The sequence below is a fragment of the Salvelinus fontinalis genome, chromosome 19, assembly GCF_029448725.1.
Source record: "Salvelinus fontinalis isolate EN_2023a chromosome 19, ASM2944872v1, whole genome shotgun sequence".
Classification (NCBI taxonomy): Eukaryota; Metazoa; Chordata; class Actinopteri; order Salmoniformes; family Salmonidae; genus Salvelinus; species Salvelinus fontinalis.
Window position 1 is genome coordinate 695,697 of NC_074683.1, and position 20,432 is coordinate 716,128.

At 42.6% G+C, this 20,432-nt stretch overlaps 1 protein-coding gene across 1 annotated transcript in view; it reads right to left on the bottom strand.

The window, feature by feature from the left end:
• Positions 1-3,129: 3,129 nt before the first annotated feature.
• Positions 3,130-20,432, bottom strand: part of LOC129816104 (beta-galactoside alpha-2,6-sialyltransferase 2-like) — a 41,879-nt gene continuing 24,576 nt past the window's right edge. Inside the window, exons 2-3 of the mRNA XM_055870243.1 lie at positions 4,428-4,484; positions 3,130-4,279 (exon numbers count right to left, since the gene is read on the bottom strand). Coding sequence (XP_055726218.1) covers positions 3,130-4,200 — 1,071 coding nt within the window. The 5' untranslated portion in view covers positions 4,201-4,279; positions 4,428-4,484. The remainder of the gene's footprint in view (positions 4,280-4,427; positions 4,485-20,432) is intronic.

The window sequence follows — 20,432 nt, forward strand, 5'->3', positions numbered from 1 at the left end:
AGGTTGTGCAATGTAACAGGAATATTTAGACTCATGGATGCCACCCGTTAGATAAAATACGGAACAGAATAAACGTTTTGTTTTCGAGGTGATAGTTTCCGGATTAGTCAAAGGTATATGGTTTAGAGAGAAATAGTCGCGTTATAATTCCAGTAATAACTTGCGGCTGAACTTGAAAGGGGTTCCTTCATTATTTTACCGTTCATGTCTTCCATAGAGAATGTCTTGATCTACTTCAAATAAGGTCTGTGTTTCGTGCAGGCTTAAACCGCCTCGATGTTTTGATACCCGTGTAAATCTCACTAGGATAAGGTAACGTTTGTCAACATATTTTCATAAATCCACTCTACAAATTTTTTATATTTGCTTATATTTAGCCAATATTGATCAGAGTTACCTTGTCCTATGGATATCTACACAGTTATAAAATTGGCATGGTGGTGTAAGCCTACACAAAACACAGACCTTATTTTAAGTGAATCTAAAAATATCCTATGGAATAAATGAAGAAACCGCTTTTCAGATTTTGCTAGGTGTCATGGGAATTATGACTCGCACTTTGGTTTTCAATTCTTACCGTGCCCATTATTAAAATAGGATTTCCTGCATATAGAAATTCAAGTTTTTGTTTTCAACATTCATCACAGGTAACTTAAACTCTATTTTTATTCAAACAGTTGAGAGTATTTGTCTCCTAAGCAGACTCTTTAGTATCATTGTCACTTCAGAGCTGTGTGTGTGTGTGTGTGTGTGTGTGTGTGTGTGTGTGTGTGTGTGTGTGTGTGTGTGTGTGTGTGTGTGTGTGTGTGTGTGTGTGTGCGTGCGTGCGTGCGTGCGTGCGTGCGTGCGTGCGTGCGTGCGTGCGTGCGTGCGTGCGTGTGTAACGGCAGCCTTCCCTCTCATCGCGAGAAGAGAGAATGTAGCAGGGATCGGACCAACACGCAGCGTAGCCAGTGCTCAACATGTTTAATAAAAACGAAACTGTGAACACTTACAAAATAACAAATGTGGCAAACCGAAACAGCCCTATCTGGTGCAGAGAAAACACAGACAGGAAACAACCACCCACAAATCCCCAACACAAAACAAGCCACCTATATATGATTCTCAATCAGGGACAACGATTGACAGCTGCCTCTGATTGAGAACCATATTAGGCCAAACACAGAAATAGACAAACTAGACACACAACATAGAATGCCCACCCAGCTCACGTCCTGACCAACACTAAAACAAGCAAAACACATAAGCACTATGGTCAGGACGTGACAGTGTGTGTGTGTATTTATGTATTATATTAAGTTAAAATAAAAGTGTTCATTGTTCATTCAGTATTGTTGCAATTGTCATTATTACATATATGTGTATGATATATATAGATATCATACACACATTTTTGTAATAATGACAATATATATATATATATATTTTTAAAAATCTAATAAAATCGGCCGATAAATCGGTATCAGCTTTTTTGTCCTCCAATAATCGGTATCGGTATCGGCGTTGAAAAATCATAATCGGTCGACCTCTAGTGTTAATCCACTTCACTTACTGTAGTTCAATGACCAAAATAAACTTTTTCTTCCAGCAGACATCTTTGAATCTTAATTTCGGAGTAGATATTTAAACAGAGTTTTGAAAAACTTGATCACATAAAAAACTAGGGGAGATTTTACTGTCATCCTGTAACCCAACTTTACATCTGCTCTGTTCAAGTAAATGTGTTTCTGTTCAAATGTCAGTAGAAATTGTTAAAAGTAGTCCTGGTGCATAGAGTTGAATCATTTGTTTAACTTTGCAATTAATGTTTTTTGTTTGGCATACATTTTAAAAAGAAAATCGAAATCTCAGCGTCATGCTGTTACCGTGGAAATGCCAATGTCGTAATAGCGCCATCTTGTGCTCTGGTTAGGAAAAGGCGTCATTTTCACCATCTGGATACACCTATCAGATACCATCTTGGATACACCTATCAGATCTACACAAAGGCCTAAGCTAAGGGATAGCCAAGGGGTGGGGGTCTATTTGGAATTCAGAAGGAGAGTGTGTGGATAGGGGGGGTGGATGTGGAGAGATATGGCGGGAGAGAGCAGTGAGGCGATGAGAGGACTAGACCGTAGAAGGCCGTTGAGGATGTTATTCAGCCAATTCACCACACGGTGGCAGCGAAACATTAGTCTGGTACAGATGTCCAACTACAGATTCACAAACCTCTCATCTTATTGACTATAATGTCAAACATAGATTCACATGCTCGTACACACACACACACACACACTTTGACATGAAGGAAAGGATGGGAAGACAGGAAGGTATTTGCAGAAACACCTCAGCATTGGACAAATGAGGAGTATCTAAGTGAGATCAATATGGTTTGATTTCCTGCTAATCTATACAATTAAACAAGTGAGCCATCTGTCCCCGAGTACACACTCTCCCCATGCCCACATAGAGCCGCCAACGCAGAGAACAGAACACACACACAAAGACAAGCTGCAATGCAGTCAACCAAAGTATTCTAGAGGTACAGTATATAGAATATCTCCAAATTAACTGCTCAAGACCCTTCGGGAAATATGACTTATGCCAAAGCCCTTTCAGCCAATCATAGAAATTGTTATTTCTGGGTGATAGATGTCTACTACTTGGTGTGTGAGACAGTTTAGAGCCCAAGACCAAATGTCACGTCACTGTGCTACGGTAAGCTAACACTATGCTGTGGGGCGAATTGGGAAGTCGATAGCTTTACACGACAAATTTCCTTTCCAATCAATGCGGTGGATGTCACTTCGTAAAGAGACATTCTCCCCTCACATAAACAGACTGGGTTGTCACGGAGAAATCTGCTCAGGATCAATGCTGTATTTCACACTCTGATAGACACAGTCACATATAGGCAAGACCAGGGTCCTATTTATCAGGGCATTAGGCAAAACGGAAAACAAAGTGTTTGTTTTTTCAATTTACTGTACCAATAAAAGCGTCAAGTTTCAGCCATCGTATCCTAGTTCTCCTTCAATCCCTTCATCCCATTTAACCTGCATACCTCCCTCCCCCTGCCCTCCATCTCCCTTTCTTCCTTCCCTCTCCCCCTCTACCATCCCCTGTAACTCCCCTCTCTACCCTTCACTCACCGATCTCCTTCCCCAGGCCTGAGTGCAGAATAGCCCCAGCAGAGGTCACCACAGCACAGCTCCTGAAGCCCCTCTGGCCCCCCTGTCTGTAGAGTTGCTCCAGGGCCAGGCTCGGCACCAGATGGGCCCAGCCCAGCGAGGAGAAGGGCTGCTCGGACCCGTCCAGTGTTCTCAGCCTGGCCTGGTCCTTCAGCTCACACAGCAGTTCCCTGGAGCTCTGGGCGGCCCGTCTGCCTCCTTTATAGGTCACGTGGTGTTTGTTGGCGCTCAGGTAGTCACGCATAGCGCGCTGCAGCCGCGGGGACAGCATTCCAGAGGAGACACTTCCCCGCCAAAGTCGCTGCACCACCGAGGCCGACTTGGAGAAGTAGTACTCCTCTAAATCATCCTCTTTTCCCCACCCATCTCTCTTCCCCCTACGCCCCCACACTGTGGTCCTCCTCCTGTGGCTGTTATTCGTCTGAACCCCCTCCTCCTCCTCTTCGTCCTCACGTGAGGATCTGCGCTTGGTTCGGTTGGGCCCCCAGTCAGCATCGGAGGGGGTCCAGGCGGTTCTCTCACGCCTGCGGGTCACCGCCTGGTCAGAGTGGGAACCCACATTCTCCGTGCCAAAGGAGGACCATGCAGCCAGGGTCTGGGGGTCCAGGTAGTCCTGCTGCTGTCGGCTGCCCCCCTCCCCCTCATGGCTGGTCCCGTAGGGACCGCTGTCTGAGCTCTGGCTCAGCTCCAGGCCAGGCTCTGGGGTGGTGAAAGTGGGGCTAGGCTCTGCTTCGGAGTCTGGGTAATGGTTAGAGTTAGGGTCTGGGTAGATGGTGCTAAAGGTGGTGTAGGCGGGTTCGGGTCGGGAGCCCATGATGGAGTGGTGCTGCTGATGGGAGGCGGCTTGGATGGAAGACAAGCGCCGTGTGTCAGGATGCTGGGAGAGCGAGGAGCCGGCGGAGGTCAGGGCCTCGTTGTCCACGCGGGCATCTAGGAAGTAGGATAGCAGAACCAGGAAGAGGAGGGCCCATGCCAACATGCCCACCAACACCAGCCTCCGCCACTGACGCATACTGGACTTCATCTCCTCACACACACCTATACGAACACCAGGCCGGCTCCAATCAGCAGTCAGGTCTCAGCAGAGAGGACAGCCAGAGGGCCTGCAGGGGTGAGAGGTCAAAGGTGACAGTCTTAACCTAAAGTGGATCTGAGGGTTTTGATGTTGGTTAAAAGGATAAATCCTGTGTCTTTTCAAAAGGTTTTTGTATTGGTGTGTGTGTTTATCTTATTGTCTTTTCCAAGACTTACCTCACCTGGTGCCCCTATTTCTTTTAGTCCATGTGTCTTCTAGAATAGAACGGGATCCTGGGAAATAAAAAGGTAAAAATTAGAACAACACACACACAGCAAGATTAAATGAACTTGCCTGACACCTCAATGACACGGTTCTAGAAACCCCTTCTAATTATGTATTTTGTGCCCGTATTGTTGGAACAAATCTCTAGAGATGGGTGGGGAGCTCCGAGCTGAGGAGGAGCGGTCTCAGGAGAGTCCCTGTGGTTGTCCTGACCTCCAGACGTCCCACACTGGGAAGCCAAGAGAAACCACTGGGCTAAACGGAGTCAGGAAAGGGGGTCAGGCTGGGTTATGGCTCAAGGGAAGACAGAGAGAGGAAAAGGTACATGCACACCCTGGAATATGAAATCCAAGGGAAAGGACATATACACAGAGAGGGAGAGAAGAAACACATCCATATCAAAAACGACACTCAAAGAGCAGAAAACTATGCAAATGGAATCTTATATGTGATAAGATTCCATTTGCATACGTTTTGATTCTGAGTGTAGTTTTTGATATTGAAGTGGGAATGTGGGTCTTCCCTCCCACTCTCTCTCTGAGCGTTTACAACCCTGCCCACAAGAGCTGTGACTGCTGTGAGTCTCTGTGGTGCAGCTCAGACCTTTCAGGTTAGAGGTCAACCTGTGTAAATGTGCCATCTGACCTCCGGGGCAGTAACAACAGTGAGAAGCAGCCTTCATTAAGACTCACCAGCCAGACAAAAACAAAAAGGTTCCTCATGGCAAAGTAATACTGTGTGCTCCACTGGGGCCCGATGTGTGGGAGTGATAAACATGCACAAATCCCTGTGTGTGTGTGTGTGTGTGTGTGTGTGTGTGTGTGTGTGTGTGTGTGTGTGTGTGTGTGTGTGTGTGTGTGTGTGTGTGTGTGTGTGTGTGTGTGTGTGTGTGTGTCGAAGGGGGAGCATTTCACATGGCAGCAATCAGGATCTGTGCATCAGTAACTTCAGTCAAAAAACACAAATGTGTACCACAGATTGAAGGACAGGAGGGCAAGGGAATAAGAGAGAGACAAAGTGAATGATATAATTGTAAACCGTAAAGATGGAAAAGAGAGAAATAAAATGTATGAAGCAGATGACAGAGAGACAGATAGGAAGTGTGAAGGGGAGAGAGGGAAACCGTGATGCATAGAAATGTAGAGAGTGAGTAAGAGACGGAGACAGGAGGCAGGGAGAGAATGGGTGGTCTTTGTCATCTTGTGGTGGAGAAGGGTAGGATTGATGGGGAAGAAAGTGGGGGCAAGAGCAGGAGGAAAAGGACAAAGAGGAGACTGAGTTAAGCGTTAGCAGGCCTTTACCCCTAGGAGGTTCATTACGTGGTCGTGATTTTACATGGCAGAGAAAACCACAGAGAGAGTGCGAGATGTGCTAGTTCTATTGAACAATGTGCCCTCTAGATACAGAGAGCTTTTGAACAATGGAAGAGGGGATGAAAAAGGAGGAATGTCAATGTGGCTTTGATTGGATTGTTGCCGGGAACGTTATATTTATGACAATTTGCAAAGGAAGACAGAATTGATCTACCTGTTGGAGACCGATGGCTTAAACATTCACACTCAATACTCAATATAATACTCAATATACTGAACAAAAATATAAAACGCAAAATGCAACAATTTCAAAGATTTTACTGAGTTACAGTTCATATAAGGAAATTAGCTAATTGAAATCAATTATTTAGGCTTTAATCTATGGATTTCACATGACTGGACAGGGGTGCAGCCATGGTGCTCCTTGGAGGGCATATGCCCACCCACTTGGCAGCCAGGACCACCCACTGGGGAGCCAGGCCCATCCAATCAGAATTAGTTTTTCCCCCACAAAGGGCTTTATTACAGACAGAAATACTTGTCAGTTTCATCAGCTGTCTGGGTGGCTTGTCTCAGACGAACCCGCAGGTGATGAAGCTGCATGTGGAGGTCCTGAGTTGGTCTGCAGATGTGAGGCCGGTTGGACGTACTGCCAAATTCTCTAAAATGATGTTGGAGGCGGCTTATGGTCGAGAATTTAAAAATAAATTCCCTGGCAACAGCTCTGGTAGACATTCCTGCAGTCAGAATGCCAATTGCACGCTCCCTCAAGACTTGAGACATCTGTGGCATTGTGTTGTGTGACAAAACTGCACATTTTAAACTGACCTTTTATTGTCCCTAGCACAAGGTGCACCTGTGTAATGATCACACTGTTTAATCAGCTTCTTGATATGCCACACCTGTCAGGTGGATGGATTATCTTGGCAAATGAGAAAATATCGCTAACGGGGATATAAACAAATATGCCAACAAAATTTGAGCGAAATAAGATTTTTGTGCACGGGACCAACGCTTTACATGTTTTGTTTATCCTTTTGTTCAGTATATATGCATGATATACTGTATTAGCCTATGAATTATTTATGTATATAAACATCAATACAAGTCTCATAAAAAGGTTGTAATTTGTTTTAAGTGGGTCCCAAATATTGTATGCAGAAAACATTTCAAAAGGTTTAACTCAGGGCACAAAACTGCAACCAAAACATTCACATTTTTGCGACCCTTAGACTTGGCAGTGCGACACTTATTTTTCAATAAAGTCATCAGGCTTTCCCAAAAAACCTTTAAACCAATTAAACTGTTGCCTGCAAAGTAGGCCTCCCTGGCAGAATATCATGATGATTTGCATCAATCGCGAGGGTATTTGTCTCGCAAAACTCTGCCATCACATGTAGTTTACACAGCACATTGGCTAGTGCTGTTTTTGTAATGTACAAACACAGTCACTTGCTAGGCACGCAATTTAATTAAAAGGGTGATTTTGAGAGTGAAACCCTGAAAAAAAACTGAAAAACTGAATTTTAGGTCCCTACAATTGTAGAGTGAATGATAAAAATTGCTAACAATAACACCCTTTTTGAGAATCCGCAAACATTTTTCCACCCTCCAAACAATCAATGTAAATAAGATAGTCAAGTTCAAATGCATTTGTGTATTAACCGTATGTCATTATAGGCTATACGCTACTTGCACAGCCTGCAAATGAAAGATAACATTTAAGGTGAGGCACCACAGGCTGAAATTAAATTTTTGCATCAATTTATATTTTGGGGTATTTTGTCCTTTAATATTAGTACAAATAAGTGGCAAAAACTGAATTTTGACCACATTCAAATGGACATAAATCCATCATTTCAAAGCTCACTACATGTAAATCATACATAATTTAAAAGCCCAATTCATAGAGAATATTACAAACTGGACTATATGTAGTAACTTACTTTGAAGAGATAGTGATTGGGTCTAAATATGAATTTGATGATCGGTGGCCTATTCATTGTAGGCTACTCCTCTTTAACTGAAAGTTAAAGTTTCCTGAAAGTCACTCTTCTCACATGCCAACACATTTTTCTTAGCTTCAGAAGCATTTGCATTCACCAAATTTGTTTGTGGTTATTCTACATATATTCTCCAGACTTATATACCAGGGAATTGTTTATTTGTTGTGAAAATGTTATTCTAGATAACATTTTTTCTAAGAAAATATGCACTAAACAGATGCAGTTTATGTAGATAGATAGAAAGATAGTCCAGTTTATCCACAATCTGCTCTACACAAGTTTGATCCTGGAGTGTCTTAACAAAATGAAACCAAAATGGTTAAAGGCTAACTTCATCCAGTGTCCAGAAAAATGGAATTGCGGTACATGAAATATGTGCATATTTAATGATATATTGCCTAATTTGTATATTTTAAAACAACATTTCAAAAAAGTTGTTATACAAAAAAAGTATTATATTGGTGTCTAAAAGTTCATTGTGATTAAGGGGGAAAAATACCCTATTAGGGTGTGGTGCCTTGCCTTAAATGATGCGTGCATCATCCGCTTTCCCAGGCCAGTATTCTTTTCATTTAGGCCAGTAGCTTTCAGTTGGCACTGGCCCGGTGTGCCACTATCAAATTTACCTGAATGTCAAGCCCTGCAAGGGCATTCACATTTAAAAGATGTCTAGTCATTACTAGCCCGGTTCTATATGGAATGCAGGTACATTATGGTACATCGGTCAGGTCATTAAATTGGTGCGACCAAATCATGTACTGGTGCCATAAACTGAAAAAGTTGGTAGCCCCAGTGCCACCAGTGGAAAAAGTTAGTCTAGAGCCCTGTAACATGGATTACAACATTTTCTCTGAGTGGCAATCCTCCCTCATCAGTGAGTTTATCTATCCTATGCTGAGTGGGTAGTGGGAGATGTGCGGTGATTTATAAATTAGTGAAAAAATAATAATTAGGTCTCGGGAGGTTTGGGTTTCTCATTAAAAACACAAACTTCAACCAGACAGGAAGGAGAGGAAGAAAGAAGAAGTGTATAAGAGTATAATGTATGAGTGAATTCAGTAGTAGAGGGGCAAAGAGAGACCAAAATACTTTCCTGTAGAGTATAATTCCTTCTACTATGTACAGGGATGGGCAACTTTGATGGGGGACACAAAAAAATCTGAAATTATCATGAGGGGATGCAGATGCTTGCGGGTCTGTGTTTTACTGCTCATTTCCTACAATTCTACACATTTTGCCGTAGGGTGGAGAGAAATGTTTGCCGTTTTTAATATGATATTTGAGTGAGCCTGACGAACAAAATCAAGTATGGCCTCCCGGGCGGTAACTCGACCATGATAAGTTTAGATTGCTAAGTTAGTTTTGCAACCAGCTATCAAAAAATGCTAGCTGACATGGGCTAACACGAAAAACTGCTGCTGCCGAGGGCCTTCAAAAGGGGGGCCAAGGGCCACCAGTTGCCCATCCCTGATGTACACCAATGGGACAACCCTAAAATGTGTGTACTGCATGTGTGTACTGTACACACAGATAAAGCACAGGCTAAGCATTTTGTTCCTCATAAATAATTAAGTGTTCCAGAGTGGAGGTGTACATGGTGTTCTGTCCAAAACATCAAGTCTTTCTCTTCTCGAAGCATGTTGTTGGATGCTCAATTCCAAATCCACTCCTAGCCCATTCCTTTTGATCAAAGAGGATCCCGTCTGTTTAAACAATAAGTTCATTTCTTCACCTTGTCTTCTAATATGCCGGGTGAAATGTCACCATATCACTTACAATTAATATGCAATTGTTTCAAATCTACAGCAGCATTCTCACCATTCATAAAGGCCCTATAGATCTATACACTCAAGACTATCTGTTTTAGTCTATACACTATACAATCATTGAGAGAAAAAGAGAGAGTTAAGACTGAGTTAGCCTAAGCGTTAGCAGGCCCTTTACCCTGAGGAGGTTCATTATGTGGTCATGAATTTACATGGCAGAGAAAACCACATACTGCGAGAGAAAGGGGGCGGAGGAAGAGTTCTAGCCCTATTGTAAAATGTGACCTCTAGATACACAACACAGAGCTTTTGAACAGTGGAAGAGGTGATGAAAAAGGAGGAATAACAGCCAGTAAGACTGGGGTAAAAAAGAGAGAATGATCGGAGGAGGAGAATGGGGAGGGAGGTGTAGTGCAGAACCATGTAATACAGCGCAAATACTCTATAATTCATCAGCTCTGCAGCCTAACACATACACAAGCTGCCCTCAGTTAGTCTGATCAAACAGAAGACAGACGGACGAGGATCTCAGTTGGCGTGCTGTTTGATAAGACTTACTAAAACCTTCCCGATCTCATATAGAGAATCATGAAATATAACTAAAGCCAGGTAGAGCCCTAAGGAAAAGATAAGGGAAATAAATGGCAAATAATATAGTTTACAGTCCTACTTAAACCCCACAGCTGCTAAAGCTAAACTGTGAATAGAGATATACCCAATCAACACATTCTCTTAACGCATTATTTGTATATACACATCAGCATATTTGTCACTTGGATAAGGCTGTCAAAACATCAATTGACCCAGTGTGCACTTCATTGAACTTTCGATCTATCATATTGGTTCCATTATGTCAGGCGGCAAGGCTAAGTAAAGCACACCTTAAGTATTGAAAACCAAAATACTATTTTGACCCATGTCTGAACAGCCACTGTCATAAGAGCTGCTACTGAAGCCAAAGAGCGTTCTACAACCAATTGCGGCCTTGAACTAAAACTATTATGCGGTCTATGGCACTGCATCTCAGTGCTAGAGGCGTCACTACAGACCTGGTTCGATTCCAGGCGGTATCACAACCGGCCGTGATTGGGAGTCCCACAGGGCGGAGCACAATTGGCCCAGCATCGTCCGGGTTAGGGCTTAGCCAGGGTAGGCCGTCATTGTAAATAAGAATTTGTTCTTAACTGACTTGCCTAGTTAAATAAAATATAAATACAAATCTTTCGTCTCTCTGTTTCATAATTTTCCTTCAATTCGCAAGAGGCTGAATGTATCTCAATGAAGAAAGCATCCGAGCGAGTGAAACAGCCCCCCTCTGTCTCTGTGTAGACCATCTGATGCGGTCTGGTCCAAAGGAGTATGACATTGTTGCTGCTTGTAGCATTAAATGCAAGGGAAGACAGCGAGCATTTGGTCTCCCGTGATCATTTTTTTCTATAAAATAATAGCCAATCAGCGTTGAGCTACACAGTGAATGGTCCTGGTGCACCAAACAAAAGTGTTAAGGGAAGCCAGTTTGGATTTGGCTTCCCTCCAATCACTTTGAGAGCATACGTCATTGACAGAAACTCGTAGTGCATCTCAATGTAATGTTGTCCTTCAGTGGCTAGCTAACTAAAATTGTCCTTTTCCTAAATTAGCTATGGATGGAGATAAAGATTTGGATTTGTGGATTTACTTAATTTTCCATACTGGCCAATGATTATAATGGCAATTCTGATCCACCATAAATTCATACATTGTTGTGCTCCTGGCCTGAGAGGATGGAAGTTCAATATGTAGCTAGACGTAGAAGGCTAATGTTAACTAGCTAAAGTTGCCCATGAAATTAAGCATTTTAGCCAGGTAGGATGGCTGAAGGAGGATGGCATTGGCGTTTCTCTACAAGTAGGGTGAGTAAACATGTTTTTTCTACTTGCACAAATGCGCGCGCACACACACACACACTCAGAACCAGGGACAGACACATATTCAGCTTAGGTTGATTGGATTAAATTGTTTTTAGTATCTTTTAGTTGTCACTGTACTAGACTAAACATGGGTGATTTGATAATGTTGGAAAATGGTGAAATGGTACTGGAATAGTGGAGGCAGCTCCTGTTTTCTTTGCAACTTGCAGTAACTCTCTGTGGTTCTAAATCAAGTTGTTTAGTGGTCCAAAAATTTCAGAAACATTAACTTGCTTGACCAGTAGGTCATGTAACTCTTTGTTACATGCAATATGCTTTGTGGAGGTTGCTCTCCGGTTTTGTGATAAAAAAAAAAAGGTGTGGTTGAATTTATTCTGCCACTGTCTTCTTATTGTCTCGGCCTTAGTTCATATGCCTTGTGACCGTGATATATAGACCTAACAGGTTATAGAGCAAAGAAAGCAATCATCACAATACATAAGTTGGTATATGGCTTTTTCCACCCCTGACTTGGCTTGCCCACGGATTTTACACAAGCACCACTACTGCTTTCATTAGACCAAAAGCATTTACATGAGTATCAAATCCCTCACAGTTTATGACAGCAGAGCAGACACTCGAGCCGCTTGGATATTACAAAATCACAGTGAGAAAGGATGGAATAAATCCTCAGAGGAAGAGGAGAGAAATATGGTGGTGGGGAGAGAAAGGGAGTAAGGAGAGAAAGAGGGAGAAAATTAAAGAGGAGAGAGGAAGAGATGCAGATAAAGGGCAAGATGAACAGGAAGAATAAAAATCAATGAGCTCATATCATGCTTGCCAGACCATATGAACAGTGGATCCTCTCCACTTTCTTCCTGTGTAGACCCTGCAAACCTGCCCCTAACCCTGCTCCACTCGCAGGGGTCAGAGAGGGGATATTATCAATGGAAGCAAATGAATCATAGTGGGTAGAACAAGCAAGAAGATGGACAGAGCCAAGCGAGATCCTTGGCACCTTCTAGCATTTATTTGCATATTTCCGTTAGGGAACGCCTACTCTGTGAATTGCACATGTGCAATAACTCAATTCGCTCTTGCACTCCTAAACAAGGCAATTTTTACAAACATTGGCAAAGGGTCTACAAAACGTAGTTACCTGTTACAGATTATAGTTCTGGAAACAGAAAACTGTATTGATATCAAATGTTTAAATCGAGGAAATGTTTTTGCAGAATGTCGGCCAAAATCCATCTTGCTTCCTCTCTTCACCATATTTGGTAGTGAGTGGAAACGGCAACCGGATGCGTCACATTTATACATCTGGTGAAATATCTGGCTCATTGTTCTATCTGTGATATTAATCTCTAAAGATACCTAAAACTGTAGCTAATAACAGTTAGTCTGCAAGTGAAGGGAAAGGCTAGCTCAGAAGGTTGCTATGCTACCCCCTAGTTTGGCCTGGAGGTATTCAGGAATATTCTTGAATGAAATATAACATAACTGAAACGTAAACATGTTAAAAGGGATTCCATCATCTCTAGGATCGAGTTTGATCTGAGTTGGCAACCCTGCTAGCGCCTATTAGCATCAAAAATGAATATAGCTGCCACAGGATAGCACAGGACTAGGGCTGGGCCATATGGCCTAAAAATCATATCTCCATTTATATTTACATGTAAACTTTCTCTAGATAAGCTTTGTTGAACCATTAAAAAAGGTCAATACACTGTATTTCAAACAGTCAGGAATAATCTAATTAATTCAGGGCTTGTGAAATTATACCTAGGCTAAATATAAAAAAGTCTTCCGCAACCATAAGACCAACCATAAGACCACGAGACCAACCATAATAATAATTATTTTATTAAAATAGTTTAACCTTTTTTACAATATTCACTGATATTGCTTCAAGTCTGTCTATGAACATACCCATTGTTACAAATGTAACTATACACATGCACTAATAATTACTAACTTCTTGTAGCATGCTTTACAGAAAATTAACACAGGTCTCATAAACAATCTCTCAAGCACACCAGGCCCACATGCTAGTGATTAGCCAGCTAATCTTTAAAGTCTAACCAACTTGGATCAATTTGCTTGCTAACAAGGTCAAACAGTTGCACTGTTATGAATAGACCCTTCTGTCCGTCTCCAACTCACGCGTACACTCTCTCCATGAATTTACCCCCCCCCCCCCCAGGCTGATCATGCTAAAAGAGAGACCAACAGAGAGATGGACAAGAAGAGAAGGAAGAGCGAGACTAGGGCTGTGGCGGTCAACTACCGGTAGATGGCTATATTTGCTTGCCACCTATAGTGGTGATGATAGTAGTCCAACTGACAACTTGACCAGGACTTGCCGACGTCAAGCTTTTTCCAAAAGCCTAATCTCTGATGAAGCAAGCTAAATGGGACGTTTGCTTAGCTAGCTAGCTACATGCAAAATGGAAAGGCTACCCTCAGAAATCTGAAAATACATGATCAATTGATATTTACTGATCATGAAAAGCATGCAGTTACTTGCTGTATAACTGATAGAGCGAAATGTGGAATAAATCAGAAATGTGTAATTCTGACTACGCTCTTCAAAAAGGTGATGATATTAAAACCAAAGAGATAACAATCCCTTGAAAATGGCACAGTTGTCAATGGTTTTAGTGGAGTTGGGGGTCTCCAAATCGAACGCTCTGCACCATATTGTGACGTTTTATTGATAACGACCTAGGTTCCAAGCCTGTTCTATTCATTCTATTTCTGTGTGCTGCTGCATTTATGGGGGTGTTGTTGAGAGTCCATGTTACAGCAGAAACAGTTCCACAAAAAAAATATCAAACAGTTATGACCATGTTCATCCATAACAGTCGGTTACACGGTTAATACGAATTGTGCCAGCCCTAAGATAGAGAGAGCCAGCCAGCCAGGATACCTAGTCAGTTGCACAACTGAATGCATTCAAACTGAAATGTGTCTTCCGCATTTCACCCAACCCCTCAATAAAAACATTGAGAAAGAGAGAGGAAGGGAGAGACCTTGATGCCTCCATAATACATGACTAATGTGTTAACCATGCAGTGTGGATGATGTCTTGTTTAAACGCACACACACACACACACACACACCCATTTATCAGTCAGCAGAGGTCCTGTTTGCCAGGTCTTTTTCACTGCCAGGCTGTAGCTCTGCTGATTCACTGCATTGACTCATTGGATTGATTAATAAGTCTTGCTCAAGAGACGTTTCATCATGGGAAAGTACACCATAAGAGTGCCAATACACCAGAAAAGGCTGGTGGGAGAAGCTATAGGAGTATGGGCTCATTGTAATGGCTGGAATGGTATCAAATACAGTGGATTCGGAAAGTATTCAGACCCCTTGACTTTTTCCACATTGTTACGTTACAGCCTTATTCTGAAATGAATTAAATAAAAAAAAATCCTCAATCGAGACACAATACCCCATAATGACAAAGTGAAGAGGTTTTTAGAAATGTTTGCTAATCTATTAAAAATAAAAAACAGAAACAGCTTATGTACATAAGAATTCAGACCCTTTGCTATGAGACTCGAAATTGAGCTCAGAGGCATCCTGTTTCCATTGATCATCATTGAGCGGTTTCCACAACTTGATTGGAGTCCAACTGTGGTAAATTCAATCGATTGATTGGACATGATTTGGAATGGCACACAGCTGTCTATATAAGGTCCCACAGTTGAGTGCATGTCAGAGCAAAAACCAAGCCAGGAGGTCGAAGGAACTGTCTGTAGAGCTCCAAGACAGGATTGTGTCGAGCCACAGATCTGGGAAAGGGTAGCCAAACATTTCTGCAGCATTGAAAGTCCCCAAGAACACAGTGGCCTCCATCATTCTTAAATGGAAGAAGAATTGAACCACCAAGACTCTTCCTAGAGCTATCCGCCTGGCCAAACTGAGCAAATTGGGAGAGAGGGCCTTGGTCAGGGAGGAGACCAAGAACCCGATGGTCTCTGACAGCACTCCAGAATTCCTCTGTGGAGATGGGAGAACCTTCCAGAAGGACAACCATCTCTGTAGCACTCCACCAATCAGGCCTTTATGGTAGAGTGGCCAGGCGGAAGCCACTCCTCAGTAAAAGGCACATGGCAGCACACTTGGAGTTTGCCAAAAGGCACCAAAGACTCTCAGAACATGAGAAACATGGTTATCTGGTCTGGTAAAACCAAGAGTGAACTCTTTGGCCTGAATGCCAAGCGTCACGTCTGGAGGAAACCTGGCACCATCCCTACGGTTAAGCATTGAGGTGGCAGCATCAGGCTGTGGAGATGTTTTTCAGCAGCATGAAGACTAGTCAAGACCTCCTGGCTTGGTTTTTGCTCTGACATGCACTAGGACCATGCCCCAGGACTACCTGGCATGATGACTCCTTGCTGTCCCGAGAGCACCTGGCCGTGCTGCTGCTCCAGTTTCTACTGTTCTGCCTGCGGCTATGGAACCCTGACCTGTTCACCGGACGTGCTACCTGTCCCAGACCTGCTGTTTTCAACTCTCTAGAGACCGCAGGAGCGGTAGAGATACTCTCAATGATTAGCTATGAAAAGCCAACTGACATTTACTCCCGAGGTGCTAACCTGTTGCACTCTCAACAACTACTGTGATTATTATTATTTGACCATAATGGTCATTTATGAACATCTTGGCCATGTTCTTTTATAATCTCCACCCAGCACAGCCAGAAGAGGACTGGCCACCCCTCATAGCCTGGTTCCTCTCTAGGTTTCTTCCCAGATTTTGGCCTTTCTATGTGGTTTTTCCTAGCCACCGTGCTTCTACACCTGCATTGCTTGCTGTTTGGTGTTTTAGGCTGAGTTTCTGTACAGCACTTTTTGGCATCAGCTGATGTAAGAAGGGCTATATAAATACATTTGATTTGGTCAGGATTGAGAGAAAGATGAACGGAGTGATTCTTGATGAAAACCTGCTCCAGAGTGCTCAGGACATCCGACTGGGGCAAAGGTTCACCTTCCAATAGAACAACGAGCCTAAGCACACAGCCAAGACAGCGCAGGAGTGGCTTCGAGACAAGTCTCTGAATGTCCTTGAGTGGCTGAGCGAGATCCCGGACTTGAACCCGATCGAACATCTCTGGAGAGACCTGAAAATAGCTGTGCAGTGAAACTCCCCATCCAACCTGACAGAGCTAGAGAGAATCTGCAGAGAAGAATGGGGAGAAACTCCCCAATACAGGTGTGCCAAGCTTGTAGCGTCATACCCAAGATGACCAGAGGCTGTAATCACTGCCAAAGTCCTTCAACAAAATAATGAGTAAATGGTCTGAATACTTACAGTACCGGTCAAAAGTTGACACACCTACTTATTCCAGGGTTTTTCCTTTATTTTTACAATATTTTTCTACATTGTAGAATAATATTGAAGAAATGAAAACTATGAAATAACACATATGGAATCATGTAGTAACCAAATAAAAGTGTTAAACAAATCAAGATATATTTTATATTTGAGATTCTTCAAAGTAGCCACCCTTCGCCTTGATGACAGCACTCTTGGCATTATCTCAACCAGCTTCATTAGGTAGTCCCCTGGAATGCATTTCAATTAACAGGTGTGCCTTGTTAAAAGTTAGTGGAATTTCTTTCCTTCTTAATGCGTTTGAGTCAATCAGTTGTGTGTTGTGACAAGAAGATATCGCTATTTGGTAAAAGACCAAGTCCATATTATGGCAAGAACAGCTCAAATAATCAAAGAGAAACGACAGTCCATTATTATTTTAAGACATGAAGGTCAGTCAATCTTGAACATTTCAAGAACTTTTCAAGTTTCTTCAAGTAGTCGCAAAAACCACCAAGTGCTATGATGAAGCTGGCTGTCATGAGGAACGCCACAGGAAAGGAAGACTCAGAGTTACCTCTACTGCAGAGGACAAGTTCATTAGAGTTACCAGCCTCAGAAATTGCAGCCCAAATAAATGCTTCAGAGTTCAAGTAACAGACAAATCTCAACATCAACTGCTCAGAGGAGACTGCGTGAATCAGGCTTTCATGGTCGAATTGCTGCAAAGAAACCACTACTAAAAGGACATCAATGAGAAGAAGAGACTTGCTTGGGCCATTAAACGAGCAATGGACATTAGACCGGTGAAAATCTGTCCTTTGGTCTGATGAGTCCAAATTTTAGATTTTGGGATCCAACTGCCATGTCTTTATGAGACGCAGAGTAGATGAATGGATGATCTCTGCATGTGTAGTTCCCACCTTGAAGCATGCAGGAGGTGGTGTGATGGTGCTTTGCTGGTGACACTGTCAGTGATTAATTTAGAATTCAAGGCACAGTTAACCAGCAAGCTACTACAGCATTCTGCAGCAATACACCATCCCATCTGGTTTGCACTTAGTGAGACTATTATTTGTTTTTCAACAGGACAATGACCCAAAACACACCTCCAGGCTTGTGTAAGAGTTGTTCGACCAAGAAGGAGCACGACGAGTGCTGCATCAGATGATCTGGCCTCCACAATCACCCGACCTCAACCAAAATTAGATGGTTTGGGATGAGTTGGACCGCAGAGTGAAGGAAAAGCAGCCAACAAGTGCTCTGCATATGTTGGAACTCCTTCAAGACTGTTGGAAAAGCATTCCAGGTGAAGCTGGTTGAGAGAATGCCAAGAGTGTGCAAGGGTGGCTACTTTGAAGAAACTAAAATCTATTTTGATTTGTTTATAACTTTTTGGGTTAATACATGATTCTGTTTGTGTTATTTCATAGTTTTGATGTCTTCACTATTATTCTGCAATGCAGAAAATAGTCAAAATAAAGAAAAGCCCTTGAATGAGTAGGTTTGTCCAAACTTTTGACTGGTATTGTATGTTAATGTGATATTTCAGTTACGTATTTTTAATAAAATACCTAAAAAAAACGTTTTTACTTTGTCATTACGGGATACTGTGCGTAGATATACAAGTTTAAAAAATAAATAAAAAATGATACATTTTAGAATGAGGCTGAAACGTAACAAAATGTGAAAAAAGTCAAGGGGTCTGATTACTTTCTGAATGTGCATACAAACGTATGGAAACTATGGTTGGGCAGTATCCAGATGTTCATATCGTCATACTGTCCTTCTCTCATCCAAGGATTTACGATATTACTGGCTTAGTACACAATGAGGCACCAAAAAAAATAATTTGGTCATTGGTCGTCTATTACCGGAATGCTAACAAAATTAGCAAAGGTAATAGTGAATTTCCATGGAGGCTGCTAGCTAAATATGCTAACGAGCCCAAACAAAAATAAACTAATTGCAAAGACAGGCAATCCAGCTCATGAAGTTTATATACTGTATATTAGGTAGGAGCTACCAAATGTCATTTTTGGTGAGTTTGGACATTTAAAAGCGAATGAAAGATATTGTGCAAATGAACAGTTTTGTTTAACTAGCTACACAAAAAGACTCCACTATGCAAGTAATCATCTCACTGTACTGTTTACACCTAACAAGCTAGGGGCGGCGGTCTACGGATATCTATAAACAGCTGGTGCACGATATCTAAGAAAGTGTTGAGGTTTTGCTTGCCTGAGGTAGAGTATCTCATGATAGTGTGGTCTACAGCTTATCTACTTAGAGAGTTTCTGTATTTTTTGTAGCTGTCTACATACCACCACTAAGACCGCACTCATTGAGCTGTATACGGCCATAAACAAACAGGAAAACTCTCATCCATTGGCGGCGCTCCTAGTGGCCGGGGACTTTAATGCAGGGAAACTTAAATCCGTTTTACCTAATTTCTACCAGCATGTTAAATGTGCAACCAGAAAAGAAAAAAAAGAAAAGAAAAAAAAAAAACTCTGGACCACCTTTACTCCCCACACAGAGACGCGAACAAAGCCCTCCCTCGCCCTCCATTTGGCAAATCTGACCATAATTTTATCCTTCTGATTCCTGCTTACAAGCAAAAATTAAAGCAGGAAACACCAGTGACTGTCAATAAAAAAAGTGGTAATCTGCTTAGCAGGTGCTAAGCTACAGGACTGTTTTGCTAGCACAGACTAGAATATGTTCCTGGCTTTATCAATAAGTGGATCGATGACGTTGTCCCCACAGTGACCGTACGTACATACCCAAACCAGAAGCCATGGATTACAGGCAACATCGGCACTGAGCTAAAGGGTAGAGCTGCCGCTAACTAGAGTGGGTCTCCAACCCAGAAGCTTATAAGAAGTCCTACTATACCCTCCGATGAACCAAACAGGCTAAGCGTCAGTACAGGACTAAGATCGAATCGTACTACACCGGCTCCGATGCTCGTCGTATGTGGCAGGGCTTGCAAACTATTACAGACTACAAAGGAAAGCACAGCTGATAGCTGCCCAGTGACACGAGCCTACCAGACGAGCTAAATTACTTCTATGCTCGCATCGAGGCAAGTAACACTGAAATATGCATGAGAGCATCAGCTGTTCCCGGACGACTCTGTGATAACGCTCTCCGCAGCTGATGTAAGCCCTTTAAAACAGATCAACATTCAGGCCACAGGGCCAGACGGATTACCAGGACGTGTACTGCGAGCATGCGCTGACCAACTGGCAAGTGTCTTCACTGATATTTTCAATCTCTCCCTGTCTGAGTCTGTAATACCAACATATTTCAAGCAGATCACCATAGTCCCTGCGCCCAAGAACACTAAGGTAACCTACTTAAATGATTACCAACCCATAGCACTCACGTCTGTAGCCCTGAAGTGCTTTGAAAGGCTGGTCATGGCTCACAACACCATGATCCCAGAAACCCTATACCCACTCTAATTTGCATACCGCCCCAACAGATGATGCAATCTCTATTGCACTCCACACTGCCCTTTCATACTTGGACAAAAGGAACACCTATGTGAGAATGCTATTCATTGACTACAGCTCAGCGTTCAACACCATAGTGATAATCTTTGAGGGAACTAAGCGCCTCCCTCTGCAACTGGATCCTGGACTTCCT